This window comes from Rana temporaria, chromosome 8 (genome assembly GCF_905171775.1).
Source record: "Rana temporaria chromosome 8, aRanTem1.1, whole genome shotgun sequence".
Taxonomy (NCBI): domain Eukaryota; kingdom Metazoa; phylum Chordata; class Amphibia; order Anura; family Ranidae; genus Rana; species Rana temporaria.
This window is the reverse complement of record NC_053496.1, coordinates 157128286-157151991: the sequence shown is the minus strand read 5'-3', so window position 1 is coordinate 157151991 and position 23706 is coordinate 157128286. Positions and strand designations below refer to the sequence as shown.

The 23706-nt window shown below is 44.6% G+C and overlaps 1 protein-coding gene across 1 annotated transcript in view; it reads right to left on the bottom strand.

Annotated features, from left to right (window-relative positions):
• The window catches only part of LOC120909264 (membrane-spanning 4-domains subfamily A member 4D-like), a 138292-nt gene that overhangs the window by 7253 nt on the left and 107333 nt on the right, over positions 1 to 23706 (bottom strand). Inside the window, exons 6-7 of the mRNA XM_040320999.1 lie at positions 21589 to 21693; positions 10974 to 11087 (exon numbers count right to left, since the gene is read on the bottom strand). Of these exons, the coding sequence (XP_040176933.1) occupies positions 10974 to 11087; positions 21589 to 21693 (219 nt within the window). The remainder of the gene's footprint in view (positions 1 to 10973; positions 11088 to 21588; positions 21694 to 23706) is intronic.

Here is a 23706-nt window from a genome sequence, read left to right as displayed (position 1 = left end):
GCGGCCTTATCCTGTAAGGAACCATATCTTGTTTTTCATAAGGACAGGGTCGTTCTCCGCCCTCATCCTTCCTACCGAAGGTCATATCCAGTTTTCATTTGAACCAGGATTTGGTATTACCATCCTTCTTCCCTAAACCTACTTCCAGAAAGGAAGGGTTGCTGCATACCTTTTATATTGTCAGGGCCATGAAGGCCTATCTTAAAGCTACAAAGAAGATCCGGAAAACAGATGTGCTGTTCATTCTACCGGATGGGCCCAAGAAGGGGCAGGCAGCTGCAAAGTCCACCATTTCTAGGTGGATTAAGCAATTAATCACTCAGGCCTACAGCTTGAAAGGGTTGCCTCCTCCAGTATCATTAAAGGCTCATTCTACTAGAGCCATGGGCGCCTCCTGGGCAGCACACCACCAGATCTCTATGGCTCAAGTTTGCAAGGCGGCAACCTGGTCTTCTGTCCACACGTTTACAAAATTCTACAAGTTGGACGTAAGAAGGAATACTGATACTGCCTTCGGGCAGGCAGTGCTGCAGGCTGCAGTTTGAGACCCTCGGATTCCGGGGGCTCCTCTTTTTTTGAGTTAAATTTAAAATTTAAAATTATTTTTCTCAACTAAGTTGGATTTATTATGATTTGAGTATATCTCTAAATTAAATCCTTTTGTCTTGGAGATGTTCTCCCTCCCCTCATTGTAAGCATTGCTTTGGGACATCCCATATAGTAATGAATGCCGCTCTGTGTCCCGTGATGTACGATAAAGAAAAAGAGATTTTTAATACAGCTTACCTGTAAAATCTTTTTCTTGGAGTACATCACGGGACACAGAGCTCCCACCCCTCTTTTTTGAGGACCATTTTGGGAGGCATACTGCTTGCTACAAAACTGAGGTACTCCTCCTATGGGAGGGGGTTATATAGGGAGGGGCATTTCCTGTTTGAGATTGCCAGTGTCTACACCTGAAGGTACTCCATATAACCCATATAGTAATGAATGCCGCTCTGTGTCCCGTGATGTACTCCAAGAAAAAGATTTTACAGGTAAGCTGTATTAAAAATCTCTTTTTTTTCCTTCCTTGGACTACTTTTGGCAAATCCTGACCACTGCAAACAGTGAACATGAGATGCAGTTTTTGGAATGTTCTGACTCTGTCATCTAGTCATTACAATTTGGTACTTGTCCTTTCAGATCCTTTCACTTGCCCATTTTTACTACTGTCAACACATCAACTTCAGGAATAACGTGTTCACTTGCTGCCTAACATATCGCTCCCAATTTCAGATGCAATTGTAACGAGATAATCAATGTTATTCGCTGTATCTGTCAGTGGTCATAATGTTATCGCTGATCAGTGTATGTCCCAGGATGGGAGCTCTACTAGCCAGCAACAAATATATTCTACACTGTTCTAACAATTTGCATTAAAAACAGAGGTTTTTGTTGGATACATTTGCAAATATCTGTTGAAGCTGCAGTGCTTCATCAGGATTTATGAAGTGTAGTCTCTAAGGCCCCGTACACACGACCGAACATGTCTGCTGAAACTGGTCTGCGGACCAGTTTCAGCAGACATGTTCGGTCATGTGTACGGCCGATCGGACAGGATTCCAGCGTACATTTGCCCGCCAGACCGTTTTCGAGCAGGCAAATGTTTCTAAACTTGCTTAGAAACATGCCTGCTGGAATCCTGTTCATCGGACATGTTCGGTCGTCTGTACAGACTTACCGTACATGTCCGAGCGGCCGCCATCCCTCGCATGCGTCGAATGACTTCGACGCATGCGTGGAAGCATTGACCTTTCAGCGTCGCCGCGTCATCGTCGCGGCGACGGCGCGAACACGTCACCGCGCTGTCTGTCCGCACGGATTGACTCATTTCTGTATGATGGTGTGTACAGCCATCATACAGAAATCTCCGGGCGGGCATGTCCGCTGAAAACCGTCCGGCGGACCGTTTTCATCGTACATGTTTGCCCGTGTACGAGGCATTAGAGTTCAATTTGTTCTGTGAAATGACATGCACCTCACCCTGAAAAGCTTGTTATAATTTGAATAAAGTGGTTTCTTTTTTTGTTTTACTTGAAAAAAGACATGTCTATCAAGCAATAGACATTTTTTTTATAAAGCATTGTCCAATTCGCTCCAATAGGAAAAAGAATTGCCTCCTATTACCCAGAGGTAATGGATACTCGACAAATTAAGTATTTACATCCTGTGGATGTCTATTCCATATTTTCTCAGCTCTTACTGTAAAGAAACCCTTTTCATATGTAAAGGTTAAACATCTTTTCTTCCAGGGTACAGAAAATGTTCCCTTTTAATTTGCAAAGTTCTTAAAGTGAAAAATGTTTCACCAAGTTTGCTATGACCATAAATATATTTATACAAAGTGATCACAAATGCCTCTTTTCAAAGGAGAGTAAATTGATATATATAAAGGTGCAAACGTGAGCGGCCTAAGAATGCACTTCCGGCGCCAAGGAAACTGAATGGCTCAACCCGAGTGTATTGGAGGTGGAGATAAACAGATGTGTATAGTAAAAGCAAAGTATGCTGTGAAAAAAGTTATGCCAGAAGTAGTCAAATGGCACAGACTTTGTGAGCAGCTATTTTAAAAAGGGGGGGTAAAGCCCTTTCAAGTATATAACAAGTAGAATCAATAAGCGTGAACAAGTGTTCCAAATTGATAAAAACAGCGCTAATAAGTGTATAATCATCCAAATAAATAAAGTGGTGAAACCTGAATGATACTGATGGTGTGAAGGGTGATCTATAACTGGTATAAGTGCACCTGGCACCAGATAATGCACCAATGATGTGGATAAATCCCAAAAAATAATGGGATGTGTGCTTACCACAAAAGAACAAACCTTCAGATCAAACTGGTACTGTAAGGGTTAATACTCAAGCAGGGTCATATGTGGAGACAAAAAAACAATAACACGCCCACCCATAGTGATTGGATATCTCCAACCTCATGTGCGTTCCTTTGCTATTTGCTATTCCATAATAATAAAATAGCATTTTTTACCTTTACATCGTAACAATAAAATAAGCTTATAATATTACTAAATATCTGCTCCGTGTTAGTCTTTGCTAACACTTTACACTTCTGCTCGTTTTTATAAAAATAGAACAAACCCACTCAGTACTACTTTTCTATACCGCTTTATTAAGACAAAATAGCAAGAAGTACGTTTTTTTAACAATGAGGTCACCGATCTCTTTTTATTCCATAAGGTCAAATATGTTTGATCACATTAAAGTTTATAATTTCAGACTCCCCGATATATACTCTTTTTGAACCCACTATTAGCCCGGCTGATGTCCTGCCTGACATCCGGATTAAGCAGCACCAATCAGATCCAACAGGCAGTGATGATTCATCCAATAGCCGTTCGCTACATGGGTATAAAGGGATATTGACGGCGCCACGTAGCCACGCCCTCAGTTGAAGTCGGAAGTGACGAAACGCGTCAGGTCGTGGCTACACAGCGCTACACAGGAAGTCTTTGTGCGTTCCACTGCGCTCCACCATCATCCAATCGTACCCAGGACACAGCATACCATCGCATCCGCAGCACTAGCGCGACCCCTGTGGACGGGAGGACACCAGTGAGAGGCGGTGAACTCGTTTTATTTGGTTTTTCTCATTCATAATCACTGTACGGGCATACACTAGGGGCTTGTCATCCAGCTTGGCTAATGGGCTGTTGTGCAGGCGATACTGTACCATGATTATGTTATTGTTTTTTTGTCTCCACATATGACCCTGCTTGAGTATTAACCCTTACAGTACCAGTTTGATCTGAAGGTTTGTTCTTTTGTGGTAAGCACACATCCCATTATTTTTTGGGATTTATCCACATCATTGGTGCATTATCTGGTGCCAGGTGCACTTATACCAGTTATAGATCACCCTTCACACCATCAGTATCATTCAGGTTTCACCACTTTATTTATTTGGATGATTATACACTTATTAGCGCTGTTTTTATCAATTTGGAACACTTGTTCACGCTTATTGATTCTACTTGTTATAGAGTAAATTGATAGATGATCCATTCTTTCCCACTCTGGAAGAAACATTGGCTGGAGTTTGACTTAAAATTTTGTGTATAGAAGGGATGAGTTAGATATGCTTTTTGGTTTCTATTGTTGCCCACTGGGGACACTTTTCTTTTTATCCCTGTGATACCAAGACAAGATATTTTGGGAATCGTGAATAGAAAGGCTGGTTTTAACCTTTCCCACCCTTCTACCAATTGTTTTTTTCACCATCTTCGTCCTCATTGGAAACAAATGGGATTACTGTCCTGACCCACATTACTAAGACAGGGAAAAATATCGCCAGTAAGAACAGATAGACCTTGGTGGTTCATACTTACCAGAAATAAAGGCTTTGCTGCAAGAGTCTTTTTAGACCTCAAAACTTGGACACCCTCCCCGTCCTCACCACACCACTGACCTCATATTGCATATTGGCAATGACATTGGCACAGACATAATGTTATTGCATATGTGCAACAATGGCATGTCTTTATTGAAGAAAGTGAATCGGTTTTATGTGAGTCAGACTCTGCGGCAAATCCAACTTGATCAGTCCTCACTGAGGTTCACTAAAGAGGACAGCTCATTCGGTGAAGTGGTCTAAAGCAGTGTTCCCCAACCCCCGGTCCGCGGCCCACTACCGGGCCGCAGCCCTTCTGCAGCCGGGCCGCGAGTGCGAGCAGGCGGCATGAGACTTTTCTTCCTCCTGCCGTCGCTCTGTAATCCTCACAGATCCGACAGCGGGAGGCGGAACAATTCTGGGTGGAGGGCGGAGCTGCCCGAGGTTATCAAACAGGCGATTGGCTGCTAGGACTGTCCTTCATCCTAGCAGCCAATCACCTGTTTGTTACCTCGGCCCTCCATCCAGAACTGTCCCGCCTCCCTCCCTGCAACGCCTCTCGTCAGTCTCCTGTCCCTATCCAGACATGCTGTGCACAGTCCTCTCCACTGCCTACATCGGCACCGCCTCCTGAGGGGAAGGTTATACAGGGGAACATGGGTGGCAAGTGACATAGCTACAGGTGGCAGACTGTGGGTGACAGGCTGTGGTGGCAAGTGACATGGTGGCAAGTGACATGGCGGCAGGTGGCAAGTGACATGGTGGCAAGTGACATTGCTGCAGGTGGCAAGTGACATGGCGGCAGGTGGCAAGTGACATGGTGGCAAGTGACATGGTGGCAAGTGACATGGCTGCAGGTGGCAGGCTGTGGGTGACAGGCTGTGGTGGCAAGTGACATGGTGGCAGGTGGCAAGTGACATGGCTGCAGGTGGCAAGTGAAATGGCTGCAGGTGGCAAGTGACATGGTGGCAAGTGACATGGCTGCAGGTGGCAGGCTGTGGGTGACAGGCTGTGGTGGCAAGTGACATGGTGGCAGGTGGCAAGTGACATGGCTGCAGGTGGCAAGTGACATGGCTGCAGGTGGCAAGTGACGTGGCGGCAGGTGACATGGCTGCAGGTGGCAAGTGACATGGCTGCAGGTGGCAGGCTGTGAGTGGCAGGCTGTGGTGGCAAGCAACATGGTGGCAAGTGACATGGCTGCAGGTGGCAAGTGACATGGCTGCAGGTGGCAAGTGACATGGCTGCAGGTGGCAAGTGACATGGCGGCAGGTGGCGAGTCACATGGCTACAGGTGTCAAGTGACATGGTGGCAAGTGACATGGCTGCAGGTGGCAGGCTGTGGGTGGCAAGTGACATGGTGGCAGGGGCAGGCTGTGGGTGGCAAGTGACATGGCTGCAGGTGAGAGGCTGTAGGTGGCAAGTGACATGGCTGCAAGTGACAGGCTGTGGTGGCAGGCTGTAGGTGGCAAGTGACATGGCTGCAGGTGACAAGTGACATGGCTGTAGGTGGCAGGCCTGGAGTGTGGGGGGGGGACTGAGGACTGTAATGTGGGGGGGCCTGAAGAAGTTAAATTGGGGTGACCAAGAACTGTCATGTGAGGGGGGCTGAGGATATTAAAGTGGAGGTTGGGAATGTAATGTGGGGGGTAGGCTGCCACTGATTCTGCATTATGGGGGGTTTAACTATTTAATTTATTACTACAATGTAATAGAAATAATGCGCTGACAAATTGCCCACGAAAAATCGCTTACCCCCCGCATGCCATCCCCAACCTCCCCCTAACCGGGCCTTGGCAACATTTTCTTCCCTGCAGCCGGTCCCCGGTGCCAAAAAGGTTGGGGACCACTGGTCTAAAGGACTATGCCTACCCTATATAGCCAACACATTTCAGGGGTTCTGAGGGAACCTTTTTATCAAAGTTCTAAAGTGCTGGATGACAAAGCATAAATTAAAACTTAAACCTGAAGGTATTTTCTTGTGTGTCATTTAAACTAACGCAAAAGGCAAAACTTATTTCATTTGAATAGAGTAAGGTAGGGTTAGAACCCATTGTGTTTTTTGGGGGTGCCAACTGTGTCTCATTGGGAGATTTACCTTCACTTTCTGTCCTATAGCCAAAACATGAAATCCTTTGTTGTCACCAGAACTAGTGTCAGGGTCCAGATCTGAACCTGGGACCTCTGTGGTGTCTGGCTGTAGCACATCTCCCCCTGCCACCTGAGGGTGCCTTGTATCTTGTTTCTGGTGCACCTTTGAACTATTTGCTGCTCCCATAAACTTCCTGCTTTAAGCCATGCTTCTACATTTTCTATTTGGCCAATTTATTGTGCTCACTCCAGCCCATATCGTGCTACTTGTGTACCAGCATCTGTCTTCATCTCTGCTACAATTTGTTAACTAATGGCTTGTTTAGTGACTATTCTTCTGCTTGATCCCTACCTGCCACATATGGTACCAGACCCTGGCTTTCTCACAACTTGGTGGAGTGATCTTGAGTATTGCGACATTGCATTAGCATGCAGCAAAACCTATTTCCACCATTACGAGCTCTGGTGAAGGCTGGTTAGTGCTTAGATCTTGCACCCCAGATGAGCCAGCATCACCTGCCAGGGTGACCTGCTTGTGTACCGGTATACTGCTAGTTGGTGTAATCCCCTCTGTTATAACTACTGGTCTCCGAGCCTGGCCTGTGACCATGACAACTAGTGTTCCGATTGGAACACTCTATTACTGTTCTAGGAAAAACCCCAAATTCTGTATTTCCTTCACGTTTGATGATAACCGTAAAATGGACAAATAGGATAAATCTTCTAATGAGGACTCGATAAAAAAAACAAAAAAACAGACAGATGTTCTATTGCCTTTTCACTCTGTCCAAAACGGAAAAAAATGTTTTGCCTTTAGTTATACTTTAATGCTTCAGCAGCTGATGGCAAAAAAATTGTTTTTTTTTTTTTTTGGCCCACAATAAAGTAATTTTAGTAATTCATCTACCTCCTTTTCAGACAGCATTTTAGACCACTGAAAAAAGAGTCCCTCTGAAACCCTGAAATGCTTGGGCGTATTTCTATAGATTATTATGATAAAATATACATACCTTGTCTCTAAAGGACCTATTTATGAATGTTCTTACAGAGGATTAACACACAGGCCCGGATTTCCCACAAGGCCACCGATGCCAGGCCTTGGGGCGGCAGGGCACCAAGGGGCGGCAACGGTATGGAGTCCCCTGATGCCCAAAACATACAGTTAAGGTTGGTAAGTTGTGGGGGAATCCGCTCGCTCATTAACAAGTGATTGCAGAAATCACTTGTAAAATGTGTGCTCGCGTCCGTCCTCCCCTCTCCCCCCCCCCCCCCACATACCTCTCTGCTGGCTCTGTCTTTGGGACTCTGTCCTCCCCCGGCCACCGAGTCTGTCTCCTGTCCCTGCCGCCGATGTACACAGTGAGAGGGGAGCGCTGTGCTCTTCCCATCTCAGCTGTAACAGGAGTTCTAGCACAGTGCCAGGACTCCTATTTTGGAGGTGACAGGATCAATAAAGAGAACCTGTCACCTCCAATTGCTATCACACATGGAATTGTTTTCTCCTATGTGATAGCAATAAACTTAAGTGAAAAAAAAATAGAAAATAAATACATAAATAATAAGAAATAATAATTAAAGTAATAAGTTAAAAAGTGAAAAATAAGAAAATTATACAAAAATAAAAAAAACGACAAGCTTGGATGAAAATTATAAATAGATCCTGTAACGAACCCTCTGTACTTGAACAGATCTAGGTCCGCTGTCAATGCTCCCTCTGTTCCGATCCAGCACCTTCCAATATTCTTTAGCCCCCCCCAGTCAACACACAATATATACATATATATATACAGCATTGAATCTGACTAGCACAGATCATAGTGGGGTTCTCATTCACCCTGTGCCCCTATTAGAGATACAGGGTGATCTACACATAAGAGACGTCGGAAGCTGGACATGGAGCCTCCCAGAACTCTCCAGGGCAAGCTGAGCCGCACAAACTCCAGACTCAAAGTCACTCCTGTCACACATCTCCCCTTTCGGCAGGAGACCCCAGACGGGTTGACTCTGAAGTTAGTAGTTCCAGTCCCTCAATGCCGGTTGGCTGGGTAATGCTCGGCTTGAGGCAATTTGGGGTACTGTGTGGATACACAGTACCCCAAATAAATTGTCTCAAGCTGAGCATTACCCAGCCAACCTCTGCCTCTCTGAGAACATATCCGCCGCTGGGGAGAGGCCAGGACTGGCCCTTCTCCCTGGAGTCCTTTCAGCCGCTGGAGAGAAGACATGGTGACTGGGCTCCTCGTGCCACTGGGTGGCTTCCCGGCAGGCTTCATTTTGCGGTTCGGCCCAGACAAAGTGAGACTGGAGGTCACCGAAATCATTCCCAAGAAGCACATCTGCAGGTAATCCTCCCATTACTCCAACATCACAGCGCTTGGACCCCAGTCCAGAGTGACAGTAGCGAGGGGAATAAAGCATTTGGTGCCGCTTGCCAATCGGATCACTATTCCTGGGCCGGGCTGGAGAGCACCAGGGCTCACAACTCGTGGGTCTACAATAGTAAGGATCGCACCTGAATCTTGGAATCCCACCGACTTTTGACCGTCCACGCTGACCTTTTGTAGGTGCTTTCCTTAGAGAACCGATGTAGGGGCATCAGCAGGTTGTAGGCCAAAGACTCCTGGACGGGTGTCCCAGTCAGCAGAAGAGGAAACACCAGTCTGGAGGGGGTGGCTGCAAGTCCTCAGGAGCTTGATACCGATCCCCATAATGTACTGGCATGCCAGGGCTAGGTCCGAGAGTCTTGGTTCTGACAGGGCAGCTGGCCTGATAGTGACCAGGCTGCCCACAGCCACAACAGCGCCTTTCCAAGGTGGGTCTATTGGGTGGTGTGGTAGCAGGACCCCGAGGGGTTGGTGCTGCCTGGGGGTTCATCCGATGATGGGGAGGCACGTAGGGCCCAGAGGTGGGGCTGGACACCTTGGAAACTGGAGTTGCCTCCACGGGAGGCTTCCGACATTGTGTGTTGATCAAGAGGGCCTCATGGCAGGTTTTCACTTCTGCACCCACTGTTGGAGCTCAGGGAAACACTTGAAAAATAATTGTTCCTTCAGGACAGCCTGTATAATCCCCTTAGGGGAGGTGGCCTTCTCCCCTTTCAGCCATTGGTGGCATGTTACGGACAGCTTGTGCGCAAACATTTTGAAGGAGGTTTCGGGGACCCGAAGGGGTAGTCCGGAACTGGGCCCGATACGCCTCTGGCGATACAGCCTAATAGTCCAGTACTGCCTGTTTTAGGTCCTCATAGCTACGTTTCTTGAGAGGGTCCATCATTCGATAAGCCTCAGCGCCCCCCACCCCCTTTTTCAGCAGTCCTTCTACATGGCGGGTCCAGTCTGCGGGCGGGACCCCCAGTAGTTCGCATTGATTATCAAAGTCCTGAAAGAACCCATCCACATGCCCTGAATGGTCTTGGTAGGGCTTAAAGTCCTTCCTGGAAACTTTGGGTCACCCATACAGCAGGGACAGACACGGGTGGTGGCTCATTTTTTTTTTTTTTTTTTTTTGCAGTCTCCCATTCCTTTTGTCTTTTTTTTTTTGTGCCTTTTCAATGAATGCAAGCTTTCTTTCGGTGGTGGCATCCTTCCCCAGAATGGCCATCTCTTCCTCATACCAGACAACCCAAGGGCTCCTGCTGCCTGGGCTGGGAGGCTCTGCTCTGTCTTTGCTGGGAAGTGACTGATCCTCATCTGTGGTCGACTCCTCCCGCTGACTGTTTTCCTCCAGCAACTGGACCAGCTGGTCCTTACTCAGTCCCCTGTGGTTGAGACCCAACATTCTGGCTCTTACTGTCCAATGGTGATACTCTGATGCCAGATCCATATCTCCGCTGGGGTGACTGAAGGCTGCTATCCAACCTTGGATCCAGGTGGAGATCTTCACAGCCAGGAAGCACAATCCCGCTGCTGCCAACCAGTTGTGACAAACCCTCTGTCCTCAAACAGATCTAGGTCCGCCGTCAATGCTTCCTCTGTTCCAATCCAGCACCTTACAATATTTTTTAGCCCACCAGTCAACAGACAACACATCAGTGTAGGGTAAAAACCACCAGACAATACCTCAGAATGTTTTGCCACTCTACACTGAGGTGTTGACTGGGGGACTAAAGAATATTGAAAGGTGCTGGATCGAAACAGAGGAAGCATTGACGGCGGACCTAGATCTGTTTGAGGATAGAGGGTTCGTCACAGACCCCAACATCATTGGTTTCACCATTTTCTTTTTTTTTTTTAGTCTCCATTCTAATATTTAACCCATTTGGGAATTTAACACCTTTGACCTACCACTCTGCTGATGCACAGAAAAAAAAACAAGTAACAGGTTATCTGAACCACTTTTAACCAGTTTATAGATTTCACCAGAGGGGCTGAAAATTTGTCAAGCAGAGTAAAATGAAGTCCACTCCAATAAATCGCCACTGTGTATGCAACAGAGACCTCAACTCTTGCTTCTATGCTGTTGTTAAGGGCAGTATATCTCACCACTCTTCTTCACTCACCTGCCTTACTGACATCGCATCCTTGGCAAGCTTTCCAAAGTAGGAGAGCGACACAGCAATACAGAACTCCAACAGGTTTGAAATCACCGCAAAAATAAGGACCACTGTTAAGAACTGTGAAAACAGCAAAGCAGAAGTTAATCAAATCTGAACTGTGTGCACCATATTCATCAAAAGCATCATAAAATAATAGAACTCATTGGTATTTCCTAATGGGTTGGGGAGAAACATTAAATATGTTGAAATTTCCCTTTTGTCCAAAAGACTTGTGTATTGATACCATCTCCTACAATTAAATAATTCACCTGCAAGGTTATCTACTGGTAAATTCAGATATTGTGGCACTCTTATAAAACAGTGTAGCTTTAAATAACTGCCTGATGAATTCTTGTTGACAGGTGAGGCTTTCCTTGAAATCCGGTTTAATATCTCATATGTGAGATCAGGTTCCAGATTCACAATAACATCAGGTGCTCTGCTTGTCTCCACCGAAGCAATCAATTGTACCAGCAGCAGGAATGCCACACACCAGGATGCAAAATCGTTTTCCTTTATTAAAACAGCCAGCAGGAACAGGTTATATTCTGACATCATTTGTACTAGATGCAGCACTTTCTCAAAGAATCAGATTTTGAGAAATTACTATGCCTAGCACAAAACTTCAACAGAATAGAACCTGTTCCTCTTGGCTATTTAAAAAATGGATATTCATTTGCATCTCACGTTTTTAAAAGTTCTGAGATGTATTGTGCATTTTGTACCATATTAGATGTCACTAATATCTCTACACCCTGTGGGTTATTTTCTGGCAGCAGCTAATTGGGTCAAAGGCCTGCTATCATGCAACGGTTTCCTGTAGAAAAATAATGTTAGCTCATCACTACTGTAATTGCTAGAACAGAACTTATTGCTTGTCCCTTTGGGATAAATAGATTATTTAATGGTATACACAGGGCTTTTTTTCTTTGAGAATAGGTGCAGGTACTCTCCCCCCCCCCCCTTCTAAGTCGCTGCTTTTGTCCACCCTCTACACACCTCTGAGTGCTGTCCCTTGGTTCCACCCCCTACCCACCTCGAAGCACTGTCCCTTGGTTCCACCCCCTACCCATCTCCGAGCATTGTCCCTTGGTTTCACCTCCTAGCCACCTCCGAACACTGTCCCTTGGTTCTACCCCCTACCCACCTCCGAGCACCGTCCCTTGGTTTCACCCCCTATCCACCTCCCAGTAGTGTCCCTTTTGGAAAATACAGAACCAAGTATCATTTTGTGGTGCTATGGAATTTAATAACAAGGAATGCAGTAAAATAGATTCCCTGCAGCCAGCAGCAATAGATCTCCCACCCCTAGCAATAATAAACCTCCCGCCAAAAACAATACATTCTCCTAGCAAAATAGATCCATCCCAGCAACAATAGATCGCCCAGCAGCCAGCATCAAGACTCCTCCCTCAATAGTAGGTCCCTTCCAGCAACAATAGATCCCCCATCAGCAACAATAGTACCCCTGCAACAATAGATCCTCTCCAGAGATAATAGATCCCCCCCAGCAGCCAGCAATAGACCCACCAGCACCTCCCAGCCAATGCATAAATTCCGTGTCAGAACTGCGTTCCCTGTTTACCCGTTGAAAAAAAGCCCTGATTATACATGCGTGATCAACCAGATATGTACTGAGCAGTACTAATTAAAATAAGAATATACCGTTATCTCCGTGCAGTGCTGTCTCATGATATGTGATCAAACATGCTCAAAACGTGCGACAAAACCAACATCAAAATAACTAATTCCATTAATAAAATATTCACCTAAAGCGGAGTTGCAACGACATAGCTTTTTCTTCATAATCAATACATTTTCATCATATTATTGTATTGCTGCACTCGGGAAATGGGTCTCACAAACCTGCCTCTGATTGGTGGAGAGCAACTGTAGCATGATCATAGCGAAAATTAATTCTGTATGGTCAAACAGGGTGGGATCACAAAGCAGTGCTCTGCGCTCCGAGCCCTCCCTATTTTGAAGACTATTGGAGCCTCTGGCTCTAATCATGTGCTTCAAAATACACACCCTCTACCTATCCCCGCCATAGTAATTCATGCACCCAGCTTTCTGAATGGGCCAATGACAGCTGATCACAGAAGTAAAACAAAAGCCGGTTATCGGCTTTTTTTTCCCCTCACGCTATGCTGGCAGCATGAAGAAAAGAAGAAATCTGTAAACCAGCTGTTAGAGGAACATCGGTCCCCTTAGTGCCCACCAGTGCCATCTATCAGTGCCCACCAATGCTACCTGTCAGTGCCCAGCAGTGCTATTAATATGAAAAAGAGGGGTGTACTGCGCTAATTCTATAAATAGTAAAGCGGCAACTAAAATGTTATACAACACTAATAATAATGGTCAAAGGAAGAGCTGCACTGTTGTAAGCCAAAATGTGACACTAGTGATAATGTAGTGCTAGATGAATATCAATTAAAATTATGAAATACCGACTGGGTGAAAAAATAAATAAAATAAAAATTAATTATATCTGTAAATAGGTCTGTGAGACCTCAATAGGATAACAAGAATGTTAATTCCAAAATTAGGTAGAAACCTGAGAATTATCAAGTGAATAAAAAGCAGTCTGTGTGAACAAACCAAAAAAAACCCTAGGAATACCATTAACAAAGCATCAAAGGTAAAACATTTGAATATAATAAAAATTAATGCAGAGTGTCCATATAAACTTAAATATCCCCAGTGTTCAACGAATCCAATAGTTCAGGAAAAAGTGCTGACAGGATAGTGCCTCCACCAAACAATAACACTGCTGCTTACCAGTTGGACGTGATCTCTAATTTTAGGAGATCAATATGCGCATATGGTTGATATCCCAGCCTGGGGTCTCTATTGGTAGCAAAAATCCCATAGTATGGTTCAATATTGCATAGAAGATGTCTCAAACAACATAGCAATCCTGGATGCACCACATAAAAAAGGAAGGGACTAGCATAGCGTAAAACCCCTAAAAATGTAATAAGTAACATAAAAATGCACACTTACATCAAAGATAAGGCATATAAAATACAATCGAGCCGGCTGGGTCTTCGATTCAGCAGCCCATATCTTCCGTGTCTGGCGCACACCGCGGTGACGTCAGAACGTCGTTCCTCCCAACGTTTCGTCACTAGAGGGACGTGGTCACGGGATGATGAATCAATGCCCACCTGTGCCATCTGAGTGCCCATCAGTGCTGCCAATCGGTGTCTCCTCATCTGTGTCATCAAGTCATATGGGTACAGTGTTGCATGCGCAATGGTCATTCAAAGTGTGAGAGCTGAAAATTGGCCTGGGAAGGAAGGGGGTATATGATCCCAATAAGCAAGTGGTTAATGACATTCATTTATAAAGAAGGACATAATGCATGTTGTTTAAGTGGATATTTTATTGATGGAATTTGTTATTTCCTTTATCGTCTTTCAGGACAGCACCTTGAGAGCACCCACTTGACAGGAAACACACCTCCACCAAACTACTTAAAAGGAGGCTCCTTTACACTTATCAGTTTTTGTTTCCTCTGGCAGGAACACATGTGGGGGTTAGGAGCTCTCTCTAGGTGCTATCCTGAGAGGACAGATCTCCCTACTCCACCTGTTTTTTTGTATACCTCAGAGTCTGATTCCTCCCACTTCCACGGGCTAGAGAGTGCCTTGTGGATGGGCTCCTTCTCCCTCATTGGTGCTCAGAGGAGCCGGGACTGCTCCAAGATGCTGCCCTTCGGCAATGTAGACAGCGCATAATTTTTTTTTCTGGTCCGGGTGGGCGAACGAGGCTGCCATCTTGGGAAGGTCAGTCAGCTGCTTCACCCGGAAGTGAGGTAACCGGAAGGGGGCGGCATCCCACGAGCGGGCGCGAGGCATGGGGATGACGTAATTTCCGCCGGAAAGAGCTGAGGGAGGAAGGAGGAACAGGTCTGGTGCCTTTTTTCGCCGGCGTTTGCCACCAGCATCACGCTGCTGCCTTAACATGAATGCAGTGAGTGGAACAGGCACAGGCACCAGCAAGTCCCAGGTAAGGAGTAGACTGATGTCCTACTCTTATTTACTAGGGGGTCTCTCTCTAGCTCTCTTCTCCCTTAGGGGGGGTTTGAGTTATTTTCCCCCCTGGTGGCAGGGGCCTGTCTGGGCACATGAGTGTAGTGGATCTCTCACTGTGCACCTGCGGTGAGCATCATGAATGGTTTTCAGGCTGATTTGTCTTTTTTCTTTTTTTTCTTTCCCCTATCATGGCAGGCCAAGAGCTCTGACCCAGGGAATAAAAATAAATGTCCTTCATGCAAGTCTAAGCTACCTGAAGGCTGGAAAAATACTTTGTCAAACATTGATAGTGAAGGAGGAAGCGTCTTGCGCTTGCAGCGACATAATCGCATTTGTTAAAGAATTGGATGCTACAATCCAAATCGTTTAAATCCTCACTTAAAAAAACATCCGTGAGACAGACCTCTACCTCGCAAGCCTCACAAGACTCGCTGTTAGTCCTGGTAGTGGAGGCAGAAGAGAGTCCTCAAAACCAGGAAGGTGCTTCCCCCTCACATTCTCAAGAATTGGAAGAGGAGGAGGAGGCGCTGGAGAATGTCTTCAAAATATAAGTTGTCTTTGGAACAAGTTGATGGCCTCCTAAAAGCAATTCATGCGACTTTAGGCTTGGAGGAAGAGCGTAAAGAATCCTCTTTACATGACAGGATGTATGCAGGACTCAGTGAGCCCAAGATACGTACCTTTCCAGTCCATGTAGTCATTTCTGAGGCAATCAAGAAAGAATGGACTGATCCAGAAAGGAAACCTTTTTTTGCTAGGGCACACAAGAGAAGGTTTCCTTTTGATGAAGACCCAGCAGCTCCCTGGAATAAGGTTCCAAAACTCGTTGCAGCCTTTTCTCAAGTCTCAAGATCTACAGATCTAGCATTTGAGGGCATGGGGATTCATCATAGGCAAACTTTAACCACTTCCATACAGGGCACTTATACACCTTCCTGTCCAGACCAAGTTTTAGCTTTCAGCGCTGTTGCACTTTGACAATTGCGCGGTCATGCTACACTGTACCCAAACTAAATTTGTATAATTTTGTTCCCACAAATAGAGCTTTCTTTTGGTGGTATTTGATCACCTCTACGATTTTTATTTTCTGCCAATTTATTTTTAAAAAGACAGAAAATTTTGAAAAACAAATGCTTCTTTTTTTTGGTTTCTGTTACGAAACTTTGTAAATAAGTTTTCTCCTTCACTGATGGGCACTGATGGGGCTGCACTGACGGGCACATATAAGTGGCACGATGGGCACAGATAGGCGGCACAGATGGGCACAGATAGGTGGCATGGATGGGCACTGATAAGTGGCACGGATGTACTGTACTTATGAATGCCAATCAGTGCCAAACAACAATGCCTGCCAATCAGTTTCCATTGTGGGCACTGATTGCCATTCCTGGTGGTCTAGGGTGGCATACCTGGTGGTGGGCATCCCTGGTGGTCTAGTGGCATCCCTGGTGGTCTAGTGTGGGCATCCTTGGGGGGGGGCTGTGCTGATAATCGATCAGCACAAATCCCCCTAGTCAGAGGAGCAGCCGATCGGCTCTCCTCTACTCGCGTCTGACAGACGCGAGTGAGGAAAAGCCGATAACCGGCTCTTCTTGTTTACATCGTGATCAGCCGTGATTGAACACGGCTGATCACTTGGTAAAGAGTCTCCATCAGAGACTCTTTACCTAGATCGGTGTTGCGGGATGTCTGACTGACACCCTGCAGCAACGATCGCCACAATGCGTGCCCCCGAGGGTGCGCAGCGGCTCAATATCCTGAGGACATCATATGACATCCAGTCAGGATATTGAAACCACTTTGCCGCCATCATTTTGTTATGGGGCAGGCGGCAAGTGGTTAAGCCTGCAATGGCAACTACTTGCGTCTCCAGAAATATGGAGTATTGGTTGAACCAGCTTAAAGCTCATATAATAGCTGATTCTCCAAAACAAGAAATCCTGGACTCTTTCTCAACCCTGTCAGCAGCTGTAGCCTATCAGGATGACGACAAAGTCTGCGGCCCTTACTAACTCTGTTAGGAGGGCACTGTGGTTGAAAACCTGGCCAGGGCACACAGCGTCAAAAAACAAGCTGTGCTGCGTACCCTTCCAAGGGGATTTATTGTTTGGCCCCAATTTAGATGCGGTTCTTGACAGAACTGCAGACGAGAAGAAATATTTTTCTGTCAAAAAGAAAAAGCAGACGGGCAAAAGGTTTTTTCATCCTCAAAAGGCTCAAGAACAAAACAAGCCTCAAGAGAGGAAGAAAGGTTGGTCAGGGCAGAAGGGCAAAGGCAAGAGGAATGTCTTGATCCATCCTCCTGCGTCAACCAGCAAAGCACAATGACAGCCGGTTGCAGGTGGGGGGGTGTTGTAATATTAATATATATATATATATATATAGGTATGTATGGCACAATATATTGTATTACATTACCATATTGACCAGGAATTCAGTTGAACTGTCCAAGCCAGCTGAATTCTAATATATCAAAAGGTACAGAAGACCCTTAGATGTGTTAATCTTATGCAAGACTACCTAGGTGTGTGTGAGGTATGGCCTGTTAACCTCAAATGGTGAATTGTTTACATACATAAGGAAGTATTTATTGATGGTAATTAGACTTGAGGGGGTATTCATTCACGGGAAACATTTGGTTGGGGTCATTATCTGTCACTCTGAAAGACAGGATGTAGATCAAAGACGGCCAATCAAATTGCTCAGCTATTCAGTGGATAGGGAATATAATTCTGGAGGTGAGTCTTGTCACTTAGAATATTCTCTGTATATTCTCTGAATATGGCACAGGTCTAGAACTAATCTAGTCAAATGGGACATTGAATTACTCTGTTGGATTTGTATCATTTGTGGAATTTGGACTTTATTCTGGATTGGAAGTCAAATGCACTCTGGAGAACCTTTGCTGCGGAACAACATAACTTATAGTCATCATACTAATACCTAAATATCAATTATCTAACCAGACTCCACTATATATGACTTCACTACAGGGGGAAGACTTCAAAGTGTTCTACCTTACTGGGCAAGCATAACAGAAAATCGGTATATTCTCTCTATGCTGACCCAAGGTTACAGAATAGAGTTACCTTTTGACAAATCTACCAAGCGATATAGTCAAATCCCTAGCAATGAAGAACCTGTTGAAGGATCTGATGAACCAGGGGGTTCTGACTCGAGTACCACAGGGGGAGCTTTATCAGGGATTTTATTCCCATATATTCGTAATAAAAAAGCTGTCCCGATGTTTCAGACTAATTCTCAACCTGAAGCCGCAGAACAGATCAGTCCTATACAAAAAATTCTGTATGGACTCAATCTTCACGGTCAAAAACCTTTTGACAAAAGAATGCTTTATGGCATCAATCGACCTTCGAAATGCCTATCTGCATATCCCCATAGCCCCTCAATCTCAGAAGTTTCTAAGATTGTCAGTAAATATGGTAAAAGAGGTTATGCACCTCCAATTCAAAGCCCTCCCCTTCGGCCTTTCCTCGGCTCCAAGAATATTTACAAAGGTCATGGCAGAGGCTCTTGCTCCTCTTCACTTGCAGAGGGGGTATTGGTAATTCCATACCTAGACAACCTGCTCTTCTTTGCCCCCTCCGGGGAGAAATTAATGGAGGACCTCGGAAGAGCCCGCAGTCACCTAGAGGCCTTGGGCTGGATCATAAATATGGAAAAATCCGATTTAAACCCAACCCAAGAAGCACAATTTCTGGGGTATCGGGTCAGCTCAGTGGAGCAGAGAATTTGTCTTCCAGAAGACAAAAAGATAAAGATACTAAGGGTCGTAGCCTCCTTACAGACAAATCAGGAGCTGTCCGTCAGGCAAGTAATGTCAGCCCTAGGAATCCTAACCTCATCCATGCCAGCTGTGCAATGGGCAAGGCTTCATTTCAGACCTCTTCAGAGTTTCCTCCTGATAGCATGGGATCACAGGACAGAATCTCTGGAGACAAAGGTGAAAATCCCCAACAAAGTCAAACGATCGCTTTGGTGGTGGAGAAGTAAGACAAACCTGTCAGTAGACCTGTTATGGTCATTTCCAATAGAAAAAGTGGTAATGACGGATGCCAGCCTATGGGGATGGGTGGCGCACCTGGGTCAAAACTACGCTCAAGGTGTTTGGTCCCAGTCAGAGGCAAAAAAGTTCTCTAATTGGAGAGAACTAAGGGCAGTGGCCTTAGCTTTGGATGCCTTCTCTCTAGACCTTCAAGGTTCCCATGTTCAAGTCTTCTCAGACAATGCCACTACCATAGCCTACTTAAACTGGCAAGGAGGCACAAGAAGCAAAACACTTCAGCTTCTCGCCTCAACATCCTAAATTGGGCAGAAAATCATTTGCTGTTCTTACCAGCAGTCCACCTCAAGGGCACTCTAAATATAGTGGCAGATTTTCTAAGCAGAAGAAGGAAGCAGAATGCACCTTAAATCCAGAAGTCTTCACAATGATCGGGGGCCTGGGGCCAATCACAAATAGACCTTTTTGCGTCAGAAGAAAATATGCAACTTCTGTCTTTTTTCTCCATTCACAGAAGCAGTTTCCAGGGAACAGATGCGTTAATACTGCCTTGGAACTTCCAGCTGGGTTGTGCCTTTCCTCCGTTTCAAATAATTCCATTGGTACTGAGGAAGATTCAGGGTCCGATACACCATCCAGAGGTGGCAAGTCTAAGCCTCACAGCCTGTTATCTGAGAGGCAGTTGTTGAGACAAAAAGGTCTGTCTCCTCCCCTGGTGACTACCTTGCTTTCCAGTAGAAAGTTAGTTACCAAAAAGATCTATGCTAAATACTGGAAGGTTTACAACTCCTGGTGTCACTAGTCAAATAGAGTGGTGAAAAATCTAGTGTCAATTCTGGAATTTCGTTAGAATGGAGCAGAAAAAGGCTTGTCAGTCAGTACACTTAAAGTGCAGATAGCCGCATTGGGAGTTTTTCTGGAAAGACCAATATCTTCGGAGCCTCTAGTTTCAAGATTTTTCAGGGCGCTTGCTAGATCCAGACCAGCTCCTGTTAAGCACTTTCCCAGTTGGGATTTATCAGTGGTTCTTCAGGTATTCGCTTGAACTGCTACAAGCCATTTCTCTGAACAATCTTACTCTTAAGACTCTGTTCCTAGTGGCTATAACGTCCGCTAGGAGGATTAGTGAGCTGAGCGCCCTGTCAATAAGAAAACCCTTCTTATCCATCTACTCGGATAGGATTGTACTAAAAACCGATCCAGGTTCCTTGCCAAAAGTAGCGTCCGCCCTCAACCGGTCGCAGGAGATCATCCTTCCAACCTTTTGCTCAAACCTTTGGGGAGAAAAGGAAAGCCAATTCCAAAATTTGGATGTGTAAAGGGATTTGTTACATTATCTTGAAGTAACCAAGGACTTTCAGTCATCGGATTCTTTGTACTTTTTTTCTGGGAAAAAGAAGGGCCACCAAGCATCAAAGGGGTCGATGGCTAGATGGCTTAAAACTGCTATTCTGGCAGCCTATTCCCAAAAGGGGCTATCTCCCCCACTGGGAATTAAAGCACATTCTACCAGAGCTCAGGCCACTACATGGGCAGAAATGGCTGGTGCCACGCCAGACCAAATTTGTAAGGTGGCTACGTGGTCAAGTTACCTAACGTTTGTCCGTCATTACAGACTGGATCTTCTGTCAGCAAGCGATCAGGCTTTTGGCAGAAGGTCTTACAGGCTGTGGTCCCTCCCTAAGTGGGTAAGTCTCTTTTATCCTCTCAAGGTGCTGTCCTGAAAGACGATAAGGGAAAAGTCAAGTTAGACTTACCGGTAACATGTATTCCATGAGTCTTTCAGGACAGCAGCCCTTATTGTTTTTGAATATTATGCTGTGACTAACCATACTCTGATTATGTGTTCCAGCTTGGGCTGGAGGTTTCTCTACTACTACTACTACTACTACTACTACTACTACTACTACTACTACTACTGATAAGTGGAAAGGAGCCTCCTTTTAAGAAGTTTTGTGGAGGTGTGTTTCCTGTCAAGTGGGTGGAGCCACGCTCTCTCAAGGTGCTGTCCTGAATGACTCATGGAAAACAAGTTACCGGTTGTTTGATTGTTATATTTTAAGCATGTTTGATCACATGTCATTAAACAGCGCTGCACTGAGAACGGTATATTCTGATACATACTGTATGTGGGAACGCATGTAGTTCTAGCTGCAGTCTAAACGCATTTCTGTTACAAAATAGTACATAATTGCTCTGAAGTTTATAGAACCAACTGATTAAAATCATATGGGAGCTATAGTTGCATGCCCTGCAGAGTAGATTTTAAGTGTTTTTAAATGTCTGGTAGATATTTTTTTTTTTTTTTTATGAATTTATATAAATAAATAAAAAATAGTTTATTTCATGATCTAGCATGTAAGGTTTTATATAAAAAATCCAAACAAGGAAATCCACTTTGAGATATTTGAGAACTTTTTATTTGCAGATCTGCCAAGATATATTGAATGATTTAAGTTCTAATGAAAAAGTTAATGCAGTCTGATAGATTATTTAAGATTCTTGCTGTACTTACACTGGCATCAAAATACTCTGATCGATAAATATCATAACAATATATCATGACGCTTCCAAGAGCTTCAAGTGCACTGACAGTGTTCATGACCATAAATGATTTCACCTGTAAGGAAAATTGTAGATGTGGTCAGCAGAGAAATAAGAAACCATTAACAGGGAAAAATAGATCACTTTTTCAAAGTATGAGATTTGCCAACATAAAGAACATCGCATTTATTGTTTTTAGCCCCTCAAGCTAGATAAATAAATACAAAGTCTGGCACTGTTGACCTATTTTTTTAAATATAATGTCTATTTCACACCACTGTCACTTTGAACTGCTGCTGTTTATCAAGGGTCCCTATCCTAGTCACTTGACACAATAGCCTCTATTGCACCCACAGACGTCCGATTGGTTTGCGAAATGCATTGGGCAGGACTACCTGATTACATCATTTCCGGCCAGGCGGAATGCACGCCGTGGCAGGACTTCCTGGACCTATATGCGATCTTGCTTATGTTTACACATGAGTGGAATTGAATTGTTTTAATGGCTTATTTTTAAAGAAAACTGAATTATGCTATGTGAGCTCTCCTTCTGTTTCCTTGTATGACATCTGAGTATAAAGGCTTTGTTGTAATGTAACTGAAGGAGAGTGTCAGAGGAGTGGAGCAGCTAAGGAGAGAAGGAGCTGATTGTTCCCTGAAGAGACCTGGGAGGGTAATATTTAGCTGAAAAGTACATAAGTCAAAAGTCAATAATATCTGGTGGGTAATAGATTTAACCTCTAACATTTAGAAAAATACAAGAAAATTGGGAATGTACCATCATCCTAATATTCATAGAATAGTCGAAGGGTTCAGAGACCCCCCGTAGACCCTGAAACACCAACACAAAGGAGTGGGCGGGGAGGACTATAGCGGTACTAGATAAAGTGAATCTACTCAAACCAGAGCTATCACATAAGTAAATTTAACAAAATTTATTAGCATGATATACATAAGAATTAAAACCATACATAGACCATTTAAAAACAATACATAAACGTGACAGCAATCAGATCACCAAACGTGCAATCCCTGGAACAGGGGGGAAGGTTCAGGTGAAGAGTTTGAGTCACAAGACGGAAAATCTTGAGTCTCTACTAGTTTTGCGATTATTATCGATTTGTCAGGAGACAATCTACAGATTAAAATACAGAAACAATACATTAACATCAGAAATGTATATAGAACTTCAGCCAGAGGGTGTATGCGGTAAACACCCTCTGGAAAATATAATGCAACATTATTGGTTGGGGGATTAAAGATCATGTCTCCTGCCCTTAGGTAGAAGACCTGATCTTTAATCCCCCTACCAATAATGTTGCATTATGTTTTCCAGAGGGTGTTTACCGCATACACCCTCTGGCTGAAGCTCTATATACATTTCTGATGTTAATGTATTGTTTCTGTATTTTAATCTGTAGATTGTCTCCTGACGAAGCGATAATAATCGCGAAACTAGTAGAGACTTGTGATTTTCCGTCTCGTGACTCCAACTCTTTACCTGAACCTCCCCCCCCCCCCCCTGTTCCAGGGATTACACGTTTGGTGATCTGATTGTTGTCACGTTTATGTATGGTTTTAATTCTTTTTATGTATATCATGCTAATACATTTTGTTAAATTTACTTCTGTGATAGCTCTGGTTTGAGTAGATTCACTTTATCTAGGCCCGCTATAGTCCTCCCCGCCCACTCTTTTGTGTTGGTGTTTCAATATCTGGTGGGTGTTCTAAATCAGAGTGATGCACGAATTACTGGAAAGTTGATGCAAGTCATACTGAAGTCAGACCACAAGTAGTGGTTTCTAAGTCGGAGCAACTAAGTCGCACTGATTAGAACATTGCACAGAATGGGGTCCAACCAGGGTCTCACTTCTGATGCGATAAGTGCTCCAAAGTCAGAGCGGTTGTCGCATCAGTGTGAACTGGGCCTTATAGATAACACTAGGGGTAGTTGGATCATCCTTTGGGGGGGGAGTTTGCCTTCCTCTGGATCAACTGTAGGTATAGAATTATGTATATGGAGGTTTTCTATTGGTTTAGCTGTGGCATGCGATTGCTCAGTCTATGATATACAAGCACTTCCTGATCC